Source organism: Poecilia reticulata, linkage group LG23 (assembly GCF_000633615.1).
Source record: "Poecilia reticulata strain Guanapo linkage group LG23, Guppy_female_1.0+MT, whole genome shotgun sequence".
Classification (NCBI taxonomy): Eukaryota; Metazoa; Chordata; class Actinopteri; order Cyprinodontiformes; family Poeciliidae; genus Poecilia; species Poecilia reticulata.
In genome coordinates, this window is record NC_024353.1 from 7,941,628 (window position 1) to 7,957,405 (window position 15,778).

Sequence of the window (15,778 nt, forward strand, 5' to 3'; positions counted from 1 at the left end):
GTATTTGTAGTTATAGAAGGACAAAAATAGAAATATCTTCCAGATTTTTTCAATGACTAACTCTTAAATCCAAAACATAACATCTTTTTTTTCAAATATAGTTTATTAAAAATAAAAAAGGAAGATACACAAATACTTCCCTTGAAAACCAAACCTTTAATCGTTAATATTAGCAGCACACTGTGGACCTATTCTACGTTTTTCTTTGTTATTATTATATGAATTTATGCTGTTAAATTGGTTATTATTAAACCTGAACTGATACTTTCAGACTCAAGTCTGATGTGTCCCAATAAACTTGTTTTCCTTTGGAGTCCATATTGGAAAAAGGATTGAAATCTAAAGTTTGTGCTTGTCACACTGACTTTGAATTAAATTATGCTGTTTTTACACTCTGTGAGAACGGGAAAAGCCCTGCAGCAGCGATCCGACCAACATGGGACTCATGGCAACTCTCGATAAAACCACACGGGGGAAAATCCTCCCACATCACACTGGAACAATTTATCGGATCAAACATCTGAAAGAAAAATACAGCAAAATAGCAGCCTGAGGGTGTGTTTGCAGTCTGTTGTCTGATGGTTGCGAAGATCTTTGACGGGACAACAGATTAAAGAAAAAAAAAATACAAATACAAAAAGCATGTTGAAGCTTTTGGCTTTCTTAATTTATACAACTTCACTTCTTGCTTTCAGATCCCCTGAAGTGTCCATTGGATGTTCTCCAGAACCCCTGAGGAACAGAGTCCAGAGCCGACTAAACCTGCTCAAGCCCAAGGTAACAGCAGCCCCCAGAATCCAAACCATCAGTTACTTCAAATTGAATCAGATGTGCAAACACTGAAAATAATGTCTTTACATCCTGTAATCTCTCCCTGGTACTGTATTATTTATTTGCTTAGCTGAAGCTCACAACTGACTTCCACAGTTAACGTTTTCACAGCTGTGTTTTAGCTCCTAATGCTGGTTCAAGTGTGCAGTTTCAGTCCAGGGCAATAAAATGAATTATTTGTGGGGGGCTCATAACCATCGCCTCATGATAGGTTATTCCTTTGCCTATTTGCTTGCAATGCACAATACTGTATATTTAATATCAATATTTCACTATTTCCTGACCCGGTTTCTTGGTTTCAGACACTTTCTGCATCAACCTTTAATTCCGAGTGTTCAGACTTGATGTTTTGCTCCGTCTTAATAACCTTTTACCCAGATGTTCGACGTGAGGCACAAGCCTCACCTTATCATGGTGATGCTCTGCAGAAACGCTTATTATTCAAAGCCATGACTGGGGAGCAGAAGCAGACACGGAGGTAAACCGAAACCGGTCTGGTTGACGGAGGCAAATAACCGCGAGGCGGTAATTCTAGGTTCAGCTGAAGAAATGTTCCACTCCCCATGCATCTTTGTCACAGAGAGTTTAGCAGGGATCCCCGCTGATTTTTCACACATAAAACTGTGTTCTACGCACGTGGAAGAACATTTGCAAGGTATGAAGGGGTATAAACGTTATGTCTGCTGTAGTTCTTACAAAGCGTAAGTGCAAAACAACTCCACAGAGCGTTCTCTGACAGAGAGGCAGGCCCACAGCATCACAGATCCTTTACTAATTTTAAATAAAGAGTAGCTACTAGCAACTTGTGTCTGTCAGAGCGGCGAGGTTGTGATGTAATGTGCTTCACCGACACAGACGTCTTCCATAATTTCATTACCGTAATTTTCAGCCGTTGTTTACGTCCTGATTACTGTGTCTGGCTTTTTCTGGTGGAGATGTCTCACTAATCATCATCTACGTTTTTACATTAACCATAGAATTAACCAAATAGAAATAACGAAAATAAATTTGCTGAAGAAAAACGTGCCAATTTCGACAAAATTCATGTTTTTTGCGCTAGGATGAGATCATGATGAGCAATGGAAACACTTTTTACGCATCACATCAGTCACATGATCGACAACCGGATGTTTACTACTGCTGGAAACGATGAAGAAGACGACAGGAAATGGAAGGAGGATGAGGGTTTACTTTTGTTTTTTGGGGGGTTTTTTGGACAATGTGCATCTGTCTCCACCAGAGTTCTCACAGCATCGGACATTTCATGAAATGTTGTCATTTGAATCCATAACTCTTCTGTAAAATCACCCAAACGTGGCATACATGGTCACTCCCATGTATGGCCGCTAGGCCTGTCACAATAACAAATTTTGCTAGACAATAAATTGTTCCAGAACTTATTGCGATAAACGGTAATATTTGCATTATTCTATTTCAAGCAATAAAGTAATGCAAGAACGCGTTCTCAAGGATCAATAAACTTTAATTTCTAATGAACATTTTTAACATTGGAACTGGAAGACATTTTAAATATCCAAATAAAATACAGAAAATAACCAATAAAATGAATTATGAATTCTCTGTGGACAAAAATTTCTTTTTTTATAAAAAGGGCTAGTTGAGACCAAAGCACCAGACTGAAGACTAGTTTTGGTAGAAAGAGAGAAAAGAGAAAAACGTTAAATCAATCAAATGAAAATGTTTCTTTTAATTTATCATGTGATTAATTGATTTGTTGTGACAGGTCAATTTGTCACTCCAGAGGCTGAATCAGACGCCAACGGCTCCTCTGATGGCTGAATTATGAATATCTCATGTAAATGTTTACATCTGTCGTTGCCATGATTTTTAATGACTTATCGCGTGATCAAGCTTTTTCATATACGATATTAATTTAATTTGCAATTGTGAAACTGCGCTTTTTTTTTTTTTTTTACATTAGCGGAATAGTGACAAAGACGTGTCACTATTTGTAATAGAAACACAGCGAGTGACTTGAAAGCCGGATAAAATGCGACACGACCATTTAAGACAGCAAACAACAGATTGGATTTTTTTTTTTTTTTTGGGTGGTTATATGTCGCTCATTTTTGCAAGAAAATCAAATTTGGGTTGCATTTTCCTGTTGTGTGAACCGTAGCCCATGTCTGTCTAACCTCACACATTTTGACTTGGAAATGTTTAAAGCTAATCACCTGCGTGAACCGTTGTTGTTTTCCAACATCATATGCTGAACACATTTAGCGAAGCAGCTCCTTCATTTGATAGAGCTACCAGATGTCATCCTAGCTCCCCACAACCTGGCTGGCTTCCTGTTTGAATACGGCGTAATGGTCCCCGGGCCGCTCACCGCTTCCTGAACTCCGCCAGCGGAAGCTCTCCGCTTCCATTTCGCTTTGAAGATGCCGTATCAGTCGCACAGCTCGTCTAGCCGGAGAAACATGAAAGGTTATTTGTTGTCTGCTGAACGACTTTATCCCCCTGAGTTCTCTGGTGATTTCACCGAACGCTGACGTCAGCTGGCACACATGGAGATGGACTGATTTTGTTTTTGAGACGTTTTTAAATGCATTTCCCAGCGCTACCAACCCAGCCTGCAATGACACTCAACATTGTTTTGCAACAGACTCTGATCTCAGAAAAGTGGAATTTACTACAATATAAAAAGTAGATTAGAGGCATTTTATTCCAATGAGGTTAAATCCTTTACAGATAGGCTTGTCACGATAACAAACTATGCTGGATGATAAATTGTTCCAGAAGTTATTGCGATAAATGATAATATTGTTGTTTTGAGACCATTTTGCAAATGGTCTCAAATTTTGATAATGACAAAATAATAATACAAGAACACACCCTAAAAGATCAGTAAACTTTAACAACATTTATCACTGGAACTGGAAGACATTTTAAATATCCAAAATAAATAAACAAAACAACAAATAACATTAATTTTGAAGTCTTTGTAGACATTGTTCTTCAAAAAGGGGCTAGTTGACACCAAAGCACCAGACTGAAGACTTTTATCATCCAGTTTTTGGTAGGAAGAGAGAAAAAAAAAGAAACGATAAATTGTGAAAATGGAAATAATTGAGTTTGTTTTAATTTATCATGCGATTAATTGATTTATTGATTATCGTGAAAGGCCTACTTACAGGTGATACTTGTTCCCAGACCCAGATTTTGGAAATGTTTTCCAGATTTTGGAAATGTTTTGGACAGATCATACATTCAATTTTGGAAGTGAATCTTTAGGTCATTTTTGTCCTGAAAAACAGAACCAACACTTTATGGACTCAGCCAGTTTAATTTGCTGTATTTTTTTGCCCCTCTCTCCCCTGTTCTGATTTCTTCTCACCACTGTGACCCATTGGCTTGAAGGGTAAAATCCCCGGATTGTGATAATCCTAAAAAGCCGTTGATCAAGCGGTGGATCTGAGTGTTATAGGGCACGGATTCAAGTCTTCAGCATCGTTCAGTTTTGTCAGAACCTTTGTCTCTCACCATTCTACTTTTGAATAAGCTGCTTTGCTTCCTTCTATAAGTGTTGATATCCAACTAAAAGACGTAGCTCTACCAATACATATGACTTTTTAAAAGCTAACAAAAAATCTAAACGGCCTCCTAACACAATTACATTGCAAAACTTCAAAATGTGTTTTCTCTTGCTAAAAGTTGACCAGTAGTGCTTTTTTGAACAGGTTAGGATAAGTGTTTTGGCTATACAAAACATGTTCGTAACATTTTTTTTGTACAAAATCATTCCTGCATAATGAAATGCCTATTTTGCACTGGTTTCCAAATGAGCTATTTCAGGGCGTCTTGTCACTTTAAATCCAAATAAGCTGCTGCCGACCACGCCCCCCAACTCGATGACAATAGCTGCAAACAGATGCGCTTATTATACAAGCGTACATTTTTGAAAAGTAGACAAGAGTGCAGCAAGTGGTTTCAGAAGAGTAAGTAAACAACAAAACACTTGCCCGCTAATGCACTGGAGTCCTGCTGAGGTTGCTAGGTAACGGGCTGGGCTTTGCTGAGGTTGCTAGGTAACGGGCTGGGCCTTGCTGACGTTGCTAGGTAACGGGCCTGCAGATTTGTAATGTTACATTCCAAAGGTTTTTTTTTTAATGGGTCATTTTCTGAACACCAAAAAACATTAACTTATTGCCAAAAGATTCTAGGTGTTTTCTTTTTTTAAGTGGGATGTCTTTCAGAAGCAGTAGAAACCTCAATATTAAGTGCAAAAATGTGTAAAATGTTAATTTTACATAATAGGTTCCACTTAAAGCAACACCACTCCCATCTGAGGACATTAATTTCCTTACACTGAGCCTAAATATTGATTAGATATTATGTTTATTGCTGCAAACATTCAGTTATCGCTTTTCTGAAGGATTTTGTCAACAAAACTACTATAAAAAAAAAAAGAAGTTTGTGACGGAGTCTAGGCTTATTGCAATAAAACTAAAACTATGTACAAGTTTTGGATTTGAATCAAATTAGAGGGCGAGGTGAGTCCATGTGAAGACCCCACAGCAGTATGTTTTAGTTAGTTTGGAACATTTTAATTACGTTTTGCTGTTTTTGTCATAGTTCTAAAGAACCATCTGGTTTTGTTGTTATGTTGAAAACACAAGTAGAAAGAAATCCCTCAGCGCATCTTGAAAGGCAGGAATCCTGGGCATCAACTTGGATTTAGTGATACCGATCAGCGTCGTCATATTGTTTGATGTTTTTATTACAAATATTGACATATAAGACTGATTTCACCGAGCCACCCACAATAAAAGACATTAATTACTTTGGAGAGTCCCGATCCCCTTCCATGTAATGCCAACATGGCTGCTGCCAAACTCCAAACAAAGGATGCCTAGATATTTGCAGTCCAAATGACAGACATTTATGTTCCCTTGAGGATAAACTCAACTTGTCATGTCATAGTGGTTTTCCAGTGCACACACTTCTCATTTCTTGGAAAAAGTAGTTTAAGGAGCTGCAGTTTTACAAATTGCTATGCTAATTTGGCAGAAAGTCCTACAAAAGTTGTACGGCAAAGTCAAAATAAGGAAATAAAGTTGTAATAATGTGAGAATTTTACATGAATACAAGAATAAAGTCATAATAAAACGAGAATAAGCTTGTAATAATGTGAGAAAGAAGTTAATATTAACAGAATAAGATCATATCAGGAGAACTAAAGTAATTTTATGAGAATACCACTATGTAAAACAAATTAAAAAGAAAATGAGGAATCTTGAGCATTTTATGAAGTTATAATTTAATATTGGTTCTACAAACGGACTTTGAAACGATTGTGCAAACTTTATTTTGACAAAAGAATCACACGGATTTGACGAGCTGGTCACGTCAGATCTTGATATCCATCAAAGCTTTGCTCACATTAAAATGGTCTCGAAATTGTTCAACTTTTTTCAGGTAACATTGTGTAGTTATTCCGCCGATATGACGACTTTGTTGTCAGACTTCAGTTTCGTCACTAAAAAAAAAAAATAATCTTTGTCTGTTGTGGCTTAACACCAATAGTTGATCCAGGAAGTTTGACAACAAAAAAATACCAAACGTGCATTCACGTTAATTTTGTTGGTTTATTTCAGGTTACACAAAGGGTGATCCGATCCCAGTTTGCCTGCACATACAATGATGAACCGCCGCTCAACCGGGTGCTGGACTTCCCAAGCACCAGCCAGATGCCGAGCTGTGTTCACCCAGCGCCAAAACCAACAACCGGCCTAACTGTGGAAGATGGGTTCAACCCAGAGGCAGAAGATACAGCAGGTTGGTACACATTTCAACCTGTTGAATAGAAAAAGGCACTTTGTGTACATTTATATATACAAAAACCCAAAATGTTAGCATGACCTGTGAGTTGAGTTACTACACAACTGGTCGGGAAACTTTACACCTTGATTTTCTTCAATGGAGCAAACCTTAAACCATTAATTTAATATCTTACTGTAAAATACTTTAACCTGCAATGGCACATTTGGGCCAATGTAGATAAGAGGGTAAAAAAGTAAAATTCTGCCCAAACAAATCCCCGAAATTTCCTAGAAGAAAAAAGTTTGAAAAGTTAAAAATTTGCTAGAACACTTAGAAATGTTTGAGTTTCAAAAGTTGAAAATATTTGATTTTTGAAACTCAGAGAATTCAGGGGGGTTTTTCCTTAAAAATTTCTGGGATTAACTTAGAAATTTCAGAGTTTCTGCTAACAAATTTTTGACTTGAGACTCAGAAGTTTATACTTTTGTTTTCTTAAAAATGTCTGAAATCAACGTCAAAATTTCCGTTTTTTCTAGCAAATTTTCAACTTTAGATTTAAAAAAAAAATTTTCTGGAACATTTCCAAGATTAATCTAAAATTTCAGAAAAAAATTTATTTTGGTAAATAATTATTGTATATGTTGTCGTACAAACCACCATATCTACAGCAAGAAACAAAATGACTCCGCAGACTTTTTTCCAATGTTGATCTGTGAATATTCAGACTCGGCTCCTGCTTCATGGCATATATATATATATATATATATATATATATATATATATATATATATACACACACACAATGCTTGGACTTCCAGTACACTTTGTGAGTTTACCTTTAGTTGCTTCCAACATTAAAACGTGTTTTTGGGTTGTTTTAGTTTTTGTAGCCAAGCCTTCCAGTGAATCCCGAAGAAAAGATCGCTTTGAGGTACAGCGGGGGGTTGCTCCCGAGCAGAGGAGTGGAAATGCTCAAAACGGAGGTGGATGTCCAAGTAATAAAAGGAAAACTGGCATTCAGATGCAGAGCAAGGGTAATAAGAGGAAGCAGCTGGATTCTGAGCAGCACACCGAATCAGAGAATGAACCTCCGGAGAAGAAACAGCACACCCGTGTGTCAGTCAAAGTGCCCGGCAAAAACGTCTGCAAGGCTTCAAATAAAAAGAAACTCATAGCTGGACAGGGAAAGCTTACCAGTTTCTTTAGAGTTTAGGCTTCTTTCACTGATTTTATGACAAAATATGATTGTAAATTTGCTTAATTTGAGTCAGCTAAATGGTTAATTTCACCTGAACACAAATTATGAAACAGTTGTCCCTACACAGGTTCCCTGACTTATATTCTGGCTACTTTTTCGTTAAATTTTGTCCCTGTAAAAAAAATTTTGTGAACAGGATCTTTGTTTTTTTGTGATTCTTGGACATTGATATGTATCATAGCTTAGCCGCTAATTAGCTTGCCTACATTAAACAAAGGGAAAACAATAACTAGAACTGGCTAATGAGTTTTTCCTCAAGTATGCATTTCTACAAATTGAGTGGTAAACAGGTTGAGTAGGAAACAGTAAAATGATGAGTCTGTCCGACTATAATCTGAGCAAACCGAGAGAAACGGCTAACTACAAATAGAAACTGGCCACTAGCAAAAATTTTATGTGCAACAAATTTTTGACAAATGTCTTAATGTCTGGATAAATCAAAGATGGGCCAAGCAATAAAGTACCTAAAATAGCTGTAACTAGCAATAAATTGCAAAAGTTCTTGCTACCAATTAAATTTTATACATGCCAGATGTTTTGTATTTTTTTCCTTTTGGATCATAACTTGAAATGTCTGACTGTAGTTTATTGATGAGGTAGGATTAGCATTAACCCATTTTGCTAAAGACGCTAAAAAAAAACAAAAAAACAACTGATTTCTAGCCTCTGGCTACAGATTTGGATGTTTTCCCAGTATCAAAGGTGCCAAATGTTAGCCATGTATGCCTTTCAATTAAGTTGTCAAGACGCAAAAACTGATAACACTTTTTAGCTAGCAGTTTTAGCTCAACAACCTTAACACTTTGTTTTATTTCAAGTTCTTGGTCAACTTTTTGTACTTTGACATATTTCCAGATCCAAAAGCATAAAAAGGTTTTAGTTTTTGGATCTGAAAATAGTTCCTGATCCAATTAACAAATAGGTGCATTTTTTAATGCAATTACCTTTAAGGCCAATATTGTTCCCCCCCCCCCCAAGTCATTTTAAAACTTGAACAATGTGAGGAGGGAAAATCAAACTTAGAGTCCATATTTGATCATTGCACTTTATTTCTAACTTATCTGCATACATGTAAACAGAAATGCATTTAATTGCTACATATGAAGTTTGAACTTTTACTATGTACAATTCCAATACAAGCTTCCATTTAATAAACTGTTCTGTTGATGTTTGTCACTTTTTTTTAAGAATGAGGACATGTTTATGGTGTAATTTTTGTAGTATATTTGAGAAACACTCAAGCTTCCCAACAGGGCCGGTAAACTCTCCCAATCATACATCGCAGCACTGTAAGAATGAAAAAATAGAAATTGGTCAAAAGAAAGATTTGATCATCGTGAAAAAATGAAGGAGGAGACATTCCCAGATACTTACTGTCAAGGTCTTTTTCTCGTTTATTTATTTTCAAAGTGAACTCATCAGGTGTGCGGTCCAAACTTCGTTCTGCAACCAGAGGATGGCGCCGCTTCAGCCCACGAATACGCTGCCCCTCCAGGTTCATGTCCTAAAATATATTAATCACCACATGTATAATCTGAATAATCAAGAAGCAACAACAGCTTCAAAAGATTATTTTTCCACTCAGCAGATGTTGGATTTCCCTTTATCAGCTGATCCAACTCTCAGAAAATGGAACAAATGTGTCCTCATGGTTTTTCACGATATCACAGTAGCCTGTTTTTTCCAAAGTTCTGGCTCACTCAGATGTAGATGTCTTTGTTGTTTCAATTATGGCTCTCTGTTCCCCATTACCACAGAGATAACCACTGTGTTCATGACACACTAGAGACAATCGGCAGAAAAACATATTGCAGCCAAAGGGTTTCATGAAACACCAATATATCATCATTCTTCCTGGTGTGATTTCAGTAAATCTTTATGGGCTTGGGATCATCTGACCTTTTTGGGTAATGGCATTTCCCGGTTTTCCAGCACTGCTGTAAAATTATTTTATAGGCGTGTGGGTAAAATATTGACTTAACAGTAGATGACTGGATGGTGGCCAGCTGAGAAGGGTCAAGCGGAGATAATGTGCACTGTGAAGAAGTCTCACAATGGATGTTTATGGCTGTTTGGAAAATATTACTTTTGCCAGTTTGTAGATTAATTCAGATTAATGGTGTTAGCTTATAGACACAAAAAACGGCTTGCCGATGACGACTACCATTGGTTTTAGCTGTCAAGTTGTCAACATAATGTGCCAAATCTTAAATGTATATATAAAAGAAAAAGGGATACAGTGCTTTGCTACTCATTGTCAATACTATGACAACTAGATAAGGTCCAATGGAATCACAATTCGTAGCTTAGTAGGTTTTAATAAAATAAAAGCTAGTTATGTTAGCTTGACTTTGAAAATATTAATATATACTTGTGCTGTGGAATTTAGTGTTTTGGTTCCGTAAAAAAAAAAAAAAAAAAGTAAATAAAAGAAGTACTCTGCAAGATCAACAGTACCGCAGGTGTTTAAATGAGCTAATCAACCACCGCTGTGTCCAGAAAATTACTTACCAATAATAGCAATAAATAGACTGAATGTTTTGTTGTTTGTGTGAGAAATGTTTCCATGTTTTTTTTTGGCGTTTTTAGTCCTGATACATAAGTGGAGCTGTTGTCAGTCAGTTGCTATGGCAACGGGCTTGTGTGTAGCATAGCCGATTCAGAGAGCCTGAAATAAGAAGAATGATTTTTAAATATCCATTGACAGTTTTTCTGTTATTTTCTCTTTCCACTGCACTAAATTAATAATACCTACATCTCCAGGTTTCATTTTGTTGACCAAATTGCTCCACCGCAGCAGCACGAGTGACATTTCCGGATGTAAACAATAATGTGCAATGTGTAAATAATATTTGGTTTGATTAATTTCAGGGTTTCCCTCAGTGTATTATAAGCCTGGCGGGCCACCAGGCTTTACTTGTGCCCCACAAGTAAAGGTTTATCATTGTTAATTTATCTTAGGTTTTTTTTTTTATTCTTGCCTTTTTTTTTAAGACTTTATTGTTGGTGTTTAGGTATTAATCTTTCAGTCTTCCAAAAATGCATAACTATCAAGTAATATTTTCAAATTTCCTGTCAACTTTAAACACTTTTTTTTAACTCAAAAACATGGTGGCCGGCTGGATGACTGCCCTAGTGCTCCAAGCAATGGGTTTAGCCAGTTTTCAGGGGAAAAACCTGAATTTTAATAATAATCAGCTATAGTAAAATGGTAAAAATTACTAAATCATTACATTTCTAATCATTGTATTTCAAATTAAGCTTTTGTAACATTAATATTAACTTGTACTGTCTGGAAAAAAAATTGCTTAAAACAGAATCCGCACACAGCTAAAAAATTTTTATCCTTTGGAAAACTTACCGATATGACGATGATTTTCGATGTCGCATCATTTGTGAGGCTCCGTCTGTACATCAGAGGAACCGCAGCGTGTTCAGTCACGTCGTCATCAGCCAGAAATGTGTCCAAACCTTCTTGTTCTGCAGCGCCATCTTCTACTGTAGTTGAAGGAATGGCCACTGTGACCAAGTGACTGTTCATCTCAGAGAACAGCATTAAAGAGAACAGGAGGGAGTAGAAGGACATCGTCGAAATCAGCTTTCACACTCAGAACTTGTCTGATATTCCCTCATCAAACAGCTGATGTGACCGGGCATTAAGCTGCTTTATATAGTGAAGGATAGTGGAAAATCTCACCAAAATGGAGTCACTCATCTGTCTATGAAGGCTGAAGGTGACAGGAAAGTTTAAAAGGTGACTCAAAATAATCTACAATCTAATTAAAGAGAAAAAAGGGGAGATTAGAGATGGGATGAGAAACATGCTGGTTGTAATTCTTCATCCTTATCAAACTGGGGTTGAGTGGTCACATAAAAGGTCAGAGGGCAGAAAATAAGCAGGCGTATTAAGTTTACTGAAATAAACTCAACAGGCGGTAGGACAGAAGCAGGATGGTTAAAGATGCCTGTTGAGCGGTCATAGGGGTCATGCTTTGTGGCTTTTCAGAACCGACTGAAAAGCCATCAACGGATGTCTTAAACATACTAACCCTCTCAACTCTACTTTATAGTACTAATCCTTACACAATGCTGCATGAGAATGACGTGTTCTTAGTTTATTCAAGGTATTTTACGAATTAAATTTTATTGCACTGCAAAAACACTTGATCTTAAGTATTTTGATCTAGTTTATTATCTTTATATCTTTTCAGCAAGATATATGAGCTACTTAAGTCAATAGTTCCTTGATATAGATTTTTTTAAAGTCCCATGTTCACTGGCAGATTTTTTTCACATAAAACATGGGAAAATGTCTTATAAATTAAATAATTTGCGAGTGGAATTGGTACTTTTTCATCAATAATAAGGAATTATTGACAAAACAAGCTCCTATATCTTGCTGAAAGATTGCGTCTAATTTTATGTGAACCAACATATTTGCACAAAAAACAACACCAAACCGTTTGTGTTTTTACGGTCTATATACCGATATTAATCACTGGGAATTGTTTTTTATTTTCTTATGAACACAACTACTAAGTGAGTAAACCACATTACAAAGACCTGGTGCATTTAGGTGTCTGGACATGGTGAAGACGACTTGAGGAAAAAATTGGCGTTTCAGTGACTGTATATCTAATGGGATTTTGATACATAACCAGACAATGAAAAAAGAAAAAATATCCAATAAGCAGCCATTGTGTGGATGAAAATATGTTGTTGGTGTCAGAGGAGAAAGGTAGAGCATCTCTGAACAAACTACATTTCAATCAGTGAACCAAACAGGCTAGGGTTGCTTGACAAAATACAGTCAGCTAAGAAAGGAAAACTAAGGCCTACAGTTCAAATGGGTTCACCAAAAACTGAACAGAAGGAGAAAGAAAAACATGTTGCCTGGATGAGTTTCAGTTGCAACATTCAGATTATAGGGTCTGAATTTTGCACAAACAGCATCTAGGCAAGAAACAATCCAGCTTTGGAGCAAAGGTTCAGCCTTGTGGTGGTGTAATGGTGTGAGGAAAACGATATTTTCTTGTTCTCTTACTAACCGAGCATTGTTCAAGCCTCACAGCAAACCATCATATTGATGATCATGTCAAAAGCGCGTCTATCTTCCATGTCACAAACCTCAATTTATTTCAAAATCTCCTATTAAATATGAAGATGAGTTCATTGTTCTACAATGGCCTCATCATTCACCAGATCATGTTAAATTAATTTTATGCAATCATTATCAAGAAATTACTCTACGTATAGACGCCATGAAGGAGAGCCAAGAAATTCAAGAACAAATGAGATAAAGTTATTGACATCTATCAGGTTTGTTTTTCTAAGGTCACCAGACTTTTTTTAAAAAACAGTATTTTCAAGTAGCAGCAAAAGCACAAAAGAACATAAAAGTGTTGCGCATATAAATAGTCTACAACACAATATATACCTTTTTCTATACACTCCAAACAACTAAAAAAAGCAACATATCGTACTACACAAGCCACAGCTGTTATCACATACAGCCCATTTCTACATTTACTGATGCCACAAAACACATAAGCCACGCCCCAAACGAAAATACGAAAACACTCAAAGCGTCAGATATAAAAGCTAAAAATAACAACAGAGATTGTTATTCTGTATAAATTGTCTTACCTCTGGCGTTTTGCCACGAAAAAGTTATTTTCACCAATAAATCCACACTATCTTCTTACTCTCAAATCATTCCTCTCAGAGAACCGTTTAATTTCCTAATTCCGATTCTGATTGGCTAACGGTGCTGTCAATCATTTTGGGCAGATATAGTGCCGTTCTATTGGTTCTAAACAATTCAAAGACGGGGCTTGCTGAATTCGACCAATCCAATCGCGGCAAAAAGGTTAACTTATTAGAATAGGAGTAACTGTCAGTAGCTTTTAGCATCTAGCTAAATCACTCAAGCTAGGACTCTTTGACAGGAGTTTTTGGGTTACGAAAACTCCTAAATTACGATAAACCCGCAATTTAGCAAGATATGTAAATCAGAGCTGAACCACCAGACATATTTTGTCTTTACAGAATTACACTATTAAAAATATAAATAAGGGCACAATTCAACCTTTTAGTGGACTGTAATCTATGAAACAGAGCTGCCTGTTTGCTACAGTGGAGATGAAGACGGTCCATTCAGGAAAGCAGAGCTGCATCAAACTTTAATGTGGAACTGCAGAAAAAAGAAACAAAAAAAAAGCAAATATTTAATTGTTAATGCATGTCACCATGAGAAAAACCTACTGAGTTTTGCTTAAAAAACTTTTTTTTTTAAATTAAAATCCCACATTTTTTTTCTCATGAAGTGAAAAATTTATTTGCAAAACAAACTAATTTGTGCATGTCAGAAATCTTATCTTGCTATTCTGAATTTTTGTTTGTGACTCAAAGTTTTGTTTGCGATTCTCACATATCGTGCAAAAGAGTTCTGATGTGTGCAAATAAAAGTTTGGGAAATAACTTTATAAGTTCACGAGACAAACATTTATTTCATTTTTTAAAAAGTTAAAACTTTTAGTTTTTTTTTTTGTTTTTTAAGAAATCTTTACAATTCCAAAAGTTTTGATTACAATCTTATTTTACTTAAATGAGGTTAGGTTTCTTTTCATTGAATAATTGGGAAACAAATTTAACTTCATACTCTGCGAACCAGACCCTAAACTTAAAGTCTGGGTTGAGTTTTTGCCCCTTCATTAATGACACTTTTATTACATACATTATTTCTATCATGGTAAATCAGGGTGAGTTATTTTTAATTCTAAATGAATATCCTTGTTGGACTTTTATTTAAGCGTTATTCTCCTTCAAGATACATTTACCTAACGCCGGAATAAATGAAATGTACATTATGCAGCAAAGGAAATTAGAAGATCGGACATATATCCATTATGGAGATGATCGGATGATCGGGTTGTATAAGCAATACTAAAGAATGACTGATATCATCAACAATACAGGGAAGATGCTTTTCAGTTATCTAGCTTTGCTAGCAAAGTCGTTAGCTAGCAGCTAGCTAATAGCACAACAACAGCCTAATGTCTGTATGATAAAACACTGAATGATAGATAAGAACAGTTTCTCCTCACCTGGCTGTCTCCTCCCGCGCAGTAGTTCTTCAGAGACAGGCAGAGGCCTGTCAGTGTCTGTTGTATTTCATTACCTCTCTGCTTAAACCGCGACTCTGTGCTGAAGCAGAAACGATACAACGTTCAACGTTTTCTGTTATTGGACAAGTAGCAAGTCTACTCCACTTTATTCACCAAAAACGTTTTTTTTAATTCACCAAAAATTGTTCTGTAATCTGGAACGTTCGCTACTTTGAGCTCCAGTTAGCCACCTTATCTCACTGCTCGAGAGGCAACTGCGTCATGCGTCACGGGCAAAAGGTCAAAGGTAACAAGGTGACTGGCTTATTATGTTGTACAAAAATACCCCAACAAAAAAACAAATAATTTACACGTTCTGCACGTGCCTGGGAAGAATAAACTTTGGCCAAACAACAACAAAAAATCTAAAATTAGCTAGAAATAAAAATCTGAATTTGTGTTTTAGATTGATCTAAAAATTGATTGATTCTAAAAAAAATCTTTGAGTTTGACTTTTCAAACTTAGAAAATTTCCAAAAGTGCATATTGATGCATACTATTTGTGTACCAACTATAAAAATAACAATCAAATGTGATTTTCTTGCTTTCCATGTGTAATAAGTTTTAGTTTGTAATATTCAATGCTACATATTTATCATCATGCTAGTTTAGTGCTCTAGAGGGCCCCCTGGTGGTGTGGGGGTCCTTAGCACCCACTTAACTTGGGAAAGCTTTGCATTTCCACTTAGGGTCAGGTTGGTTTGCACTTTGCACAACTTGTTCTCATTTTTTTCTGAAA

At 36.3% G+C, this 15,778-nt stretch overlaps 2 protein-coding genes and 1 long non-coding RNA gene across 5 annotated transcripts in view; 1 reads left to right on the forward strand and 2 right to left on the reverse strand.

Annotated features, from left to right (window-relative positions):
- The window catches only part of LOC108165859 (uncharacterized), a 7,312-nt gene extending 6,810 nt beyond the window's left edge, over window positions 1-502 (reverse strand). Inside the window, exon 1 of the long non-coding RNA XR_001776179.1 lies at window positions 392-502. This is a non-coding gene — a long non-coding RNA (uncharacterized LOC108165859). The remainder of the gene's footprint in view (window positions 1-391) is intronic.
- Window positions 1-9,040, forward strand: part of parpbp (PARP1 binding protein) — a 17,671-nt gene extending 8,631 nt beyond the window's left edge. For all 3 annotated transcript variants that reach the window (XM_008400904.2, XM_008400905.2, XM_017302665.1), the window contains exons 9-11: window positions 696-777; window positions 6,450-6,630; window positions 7,497-9,040. In XM_008400904.2, the coding sequence (XP_008399126.1) occupies window positions 696-777; window positions 6,450-6,630; window positions 7,497-7,828 (595 nt within the window). In that variant the 3' untranslated portion in view covers window positions 7,829-9,040. The remainder of the gene's footprint in view (window positions 1-695; window positions 778-6,449; window positions 6,631-7,496) is intronic.
- Window positions 8,905-13,755, reverse strand: pmch (pro-melanin-concentrating hormone). Its single transcript, XM_008400906.2, has 4 exons — window positions 13,520-13,755; window positions 11,235-11,649; window positions 9,248-9,377; window positions 8,905-9,160 (listed from the first exon to the last, which is right to left on the reverse strand). Exons 2-4 carry the CDS (start codon window positions 11,457-11,459, stop codon window positions 9,111-9,113), a joined length of 405 nt encoding a protein of 134 aa, XP_008399128.1. The 5' UTR covers window positions 11,460-11,649; window positions 13,520-13,755; the 3' UTR covers window positions 8,905-9,110.
- Between the last annotated feature and the right edge of the window lie 2,023 nt (window positions 13,756-15,778).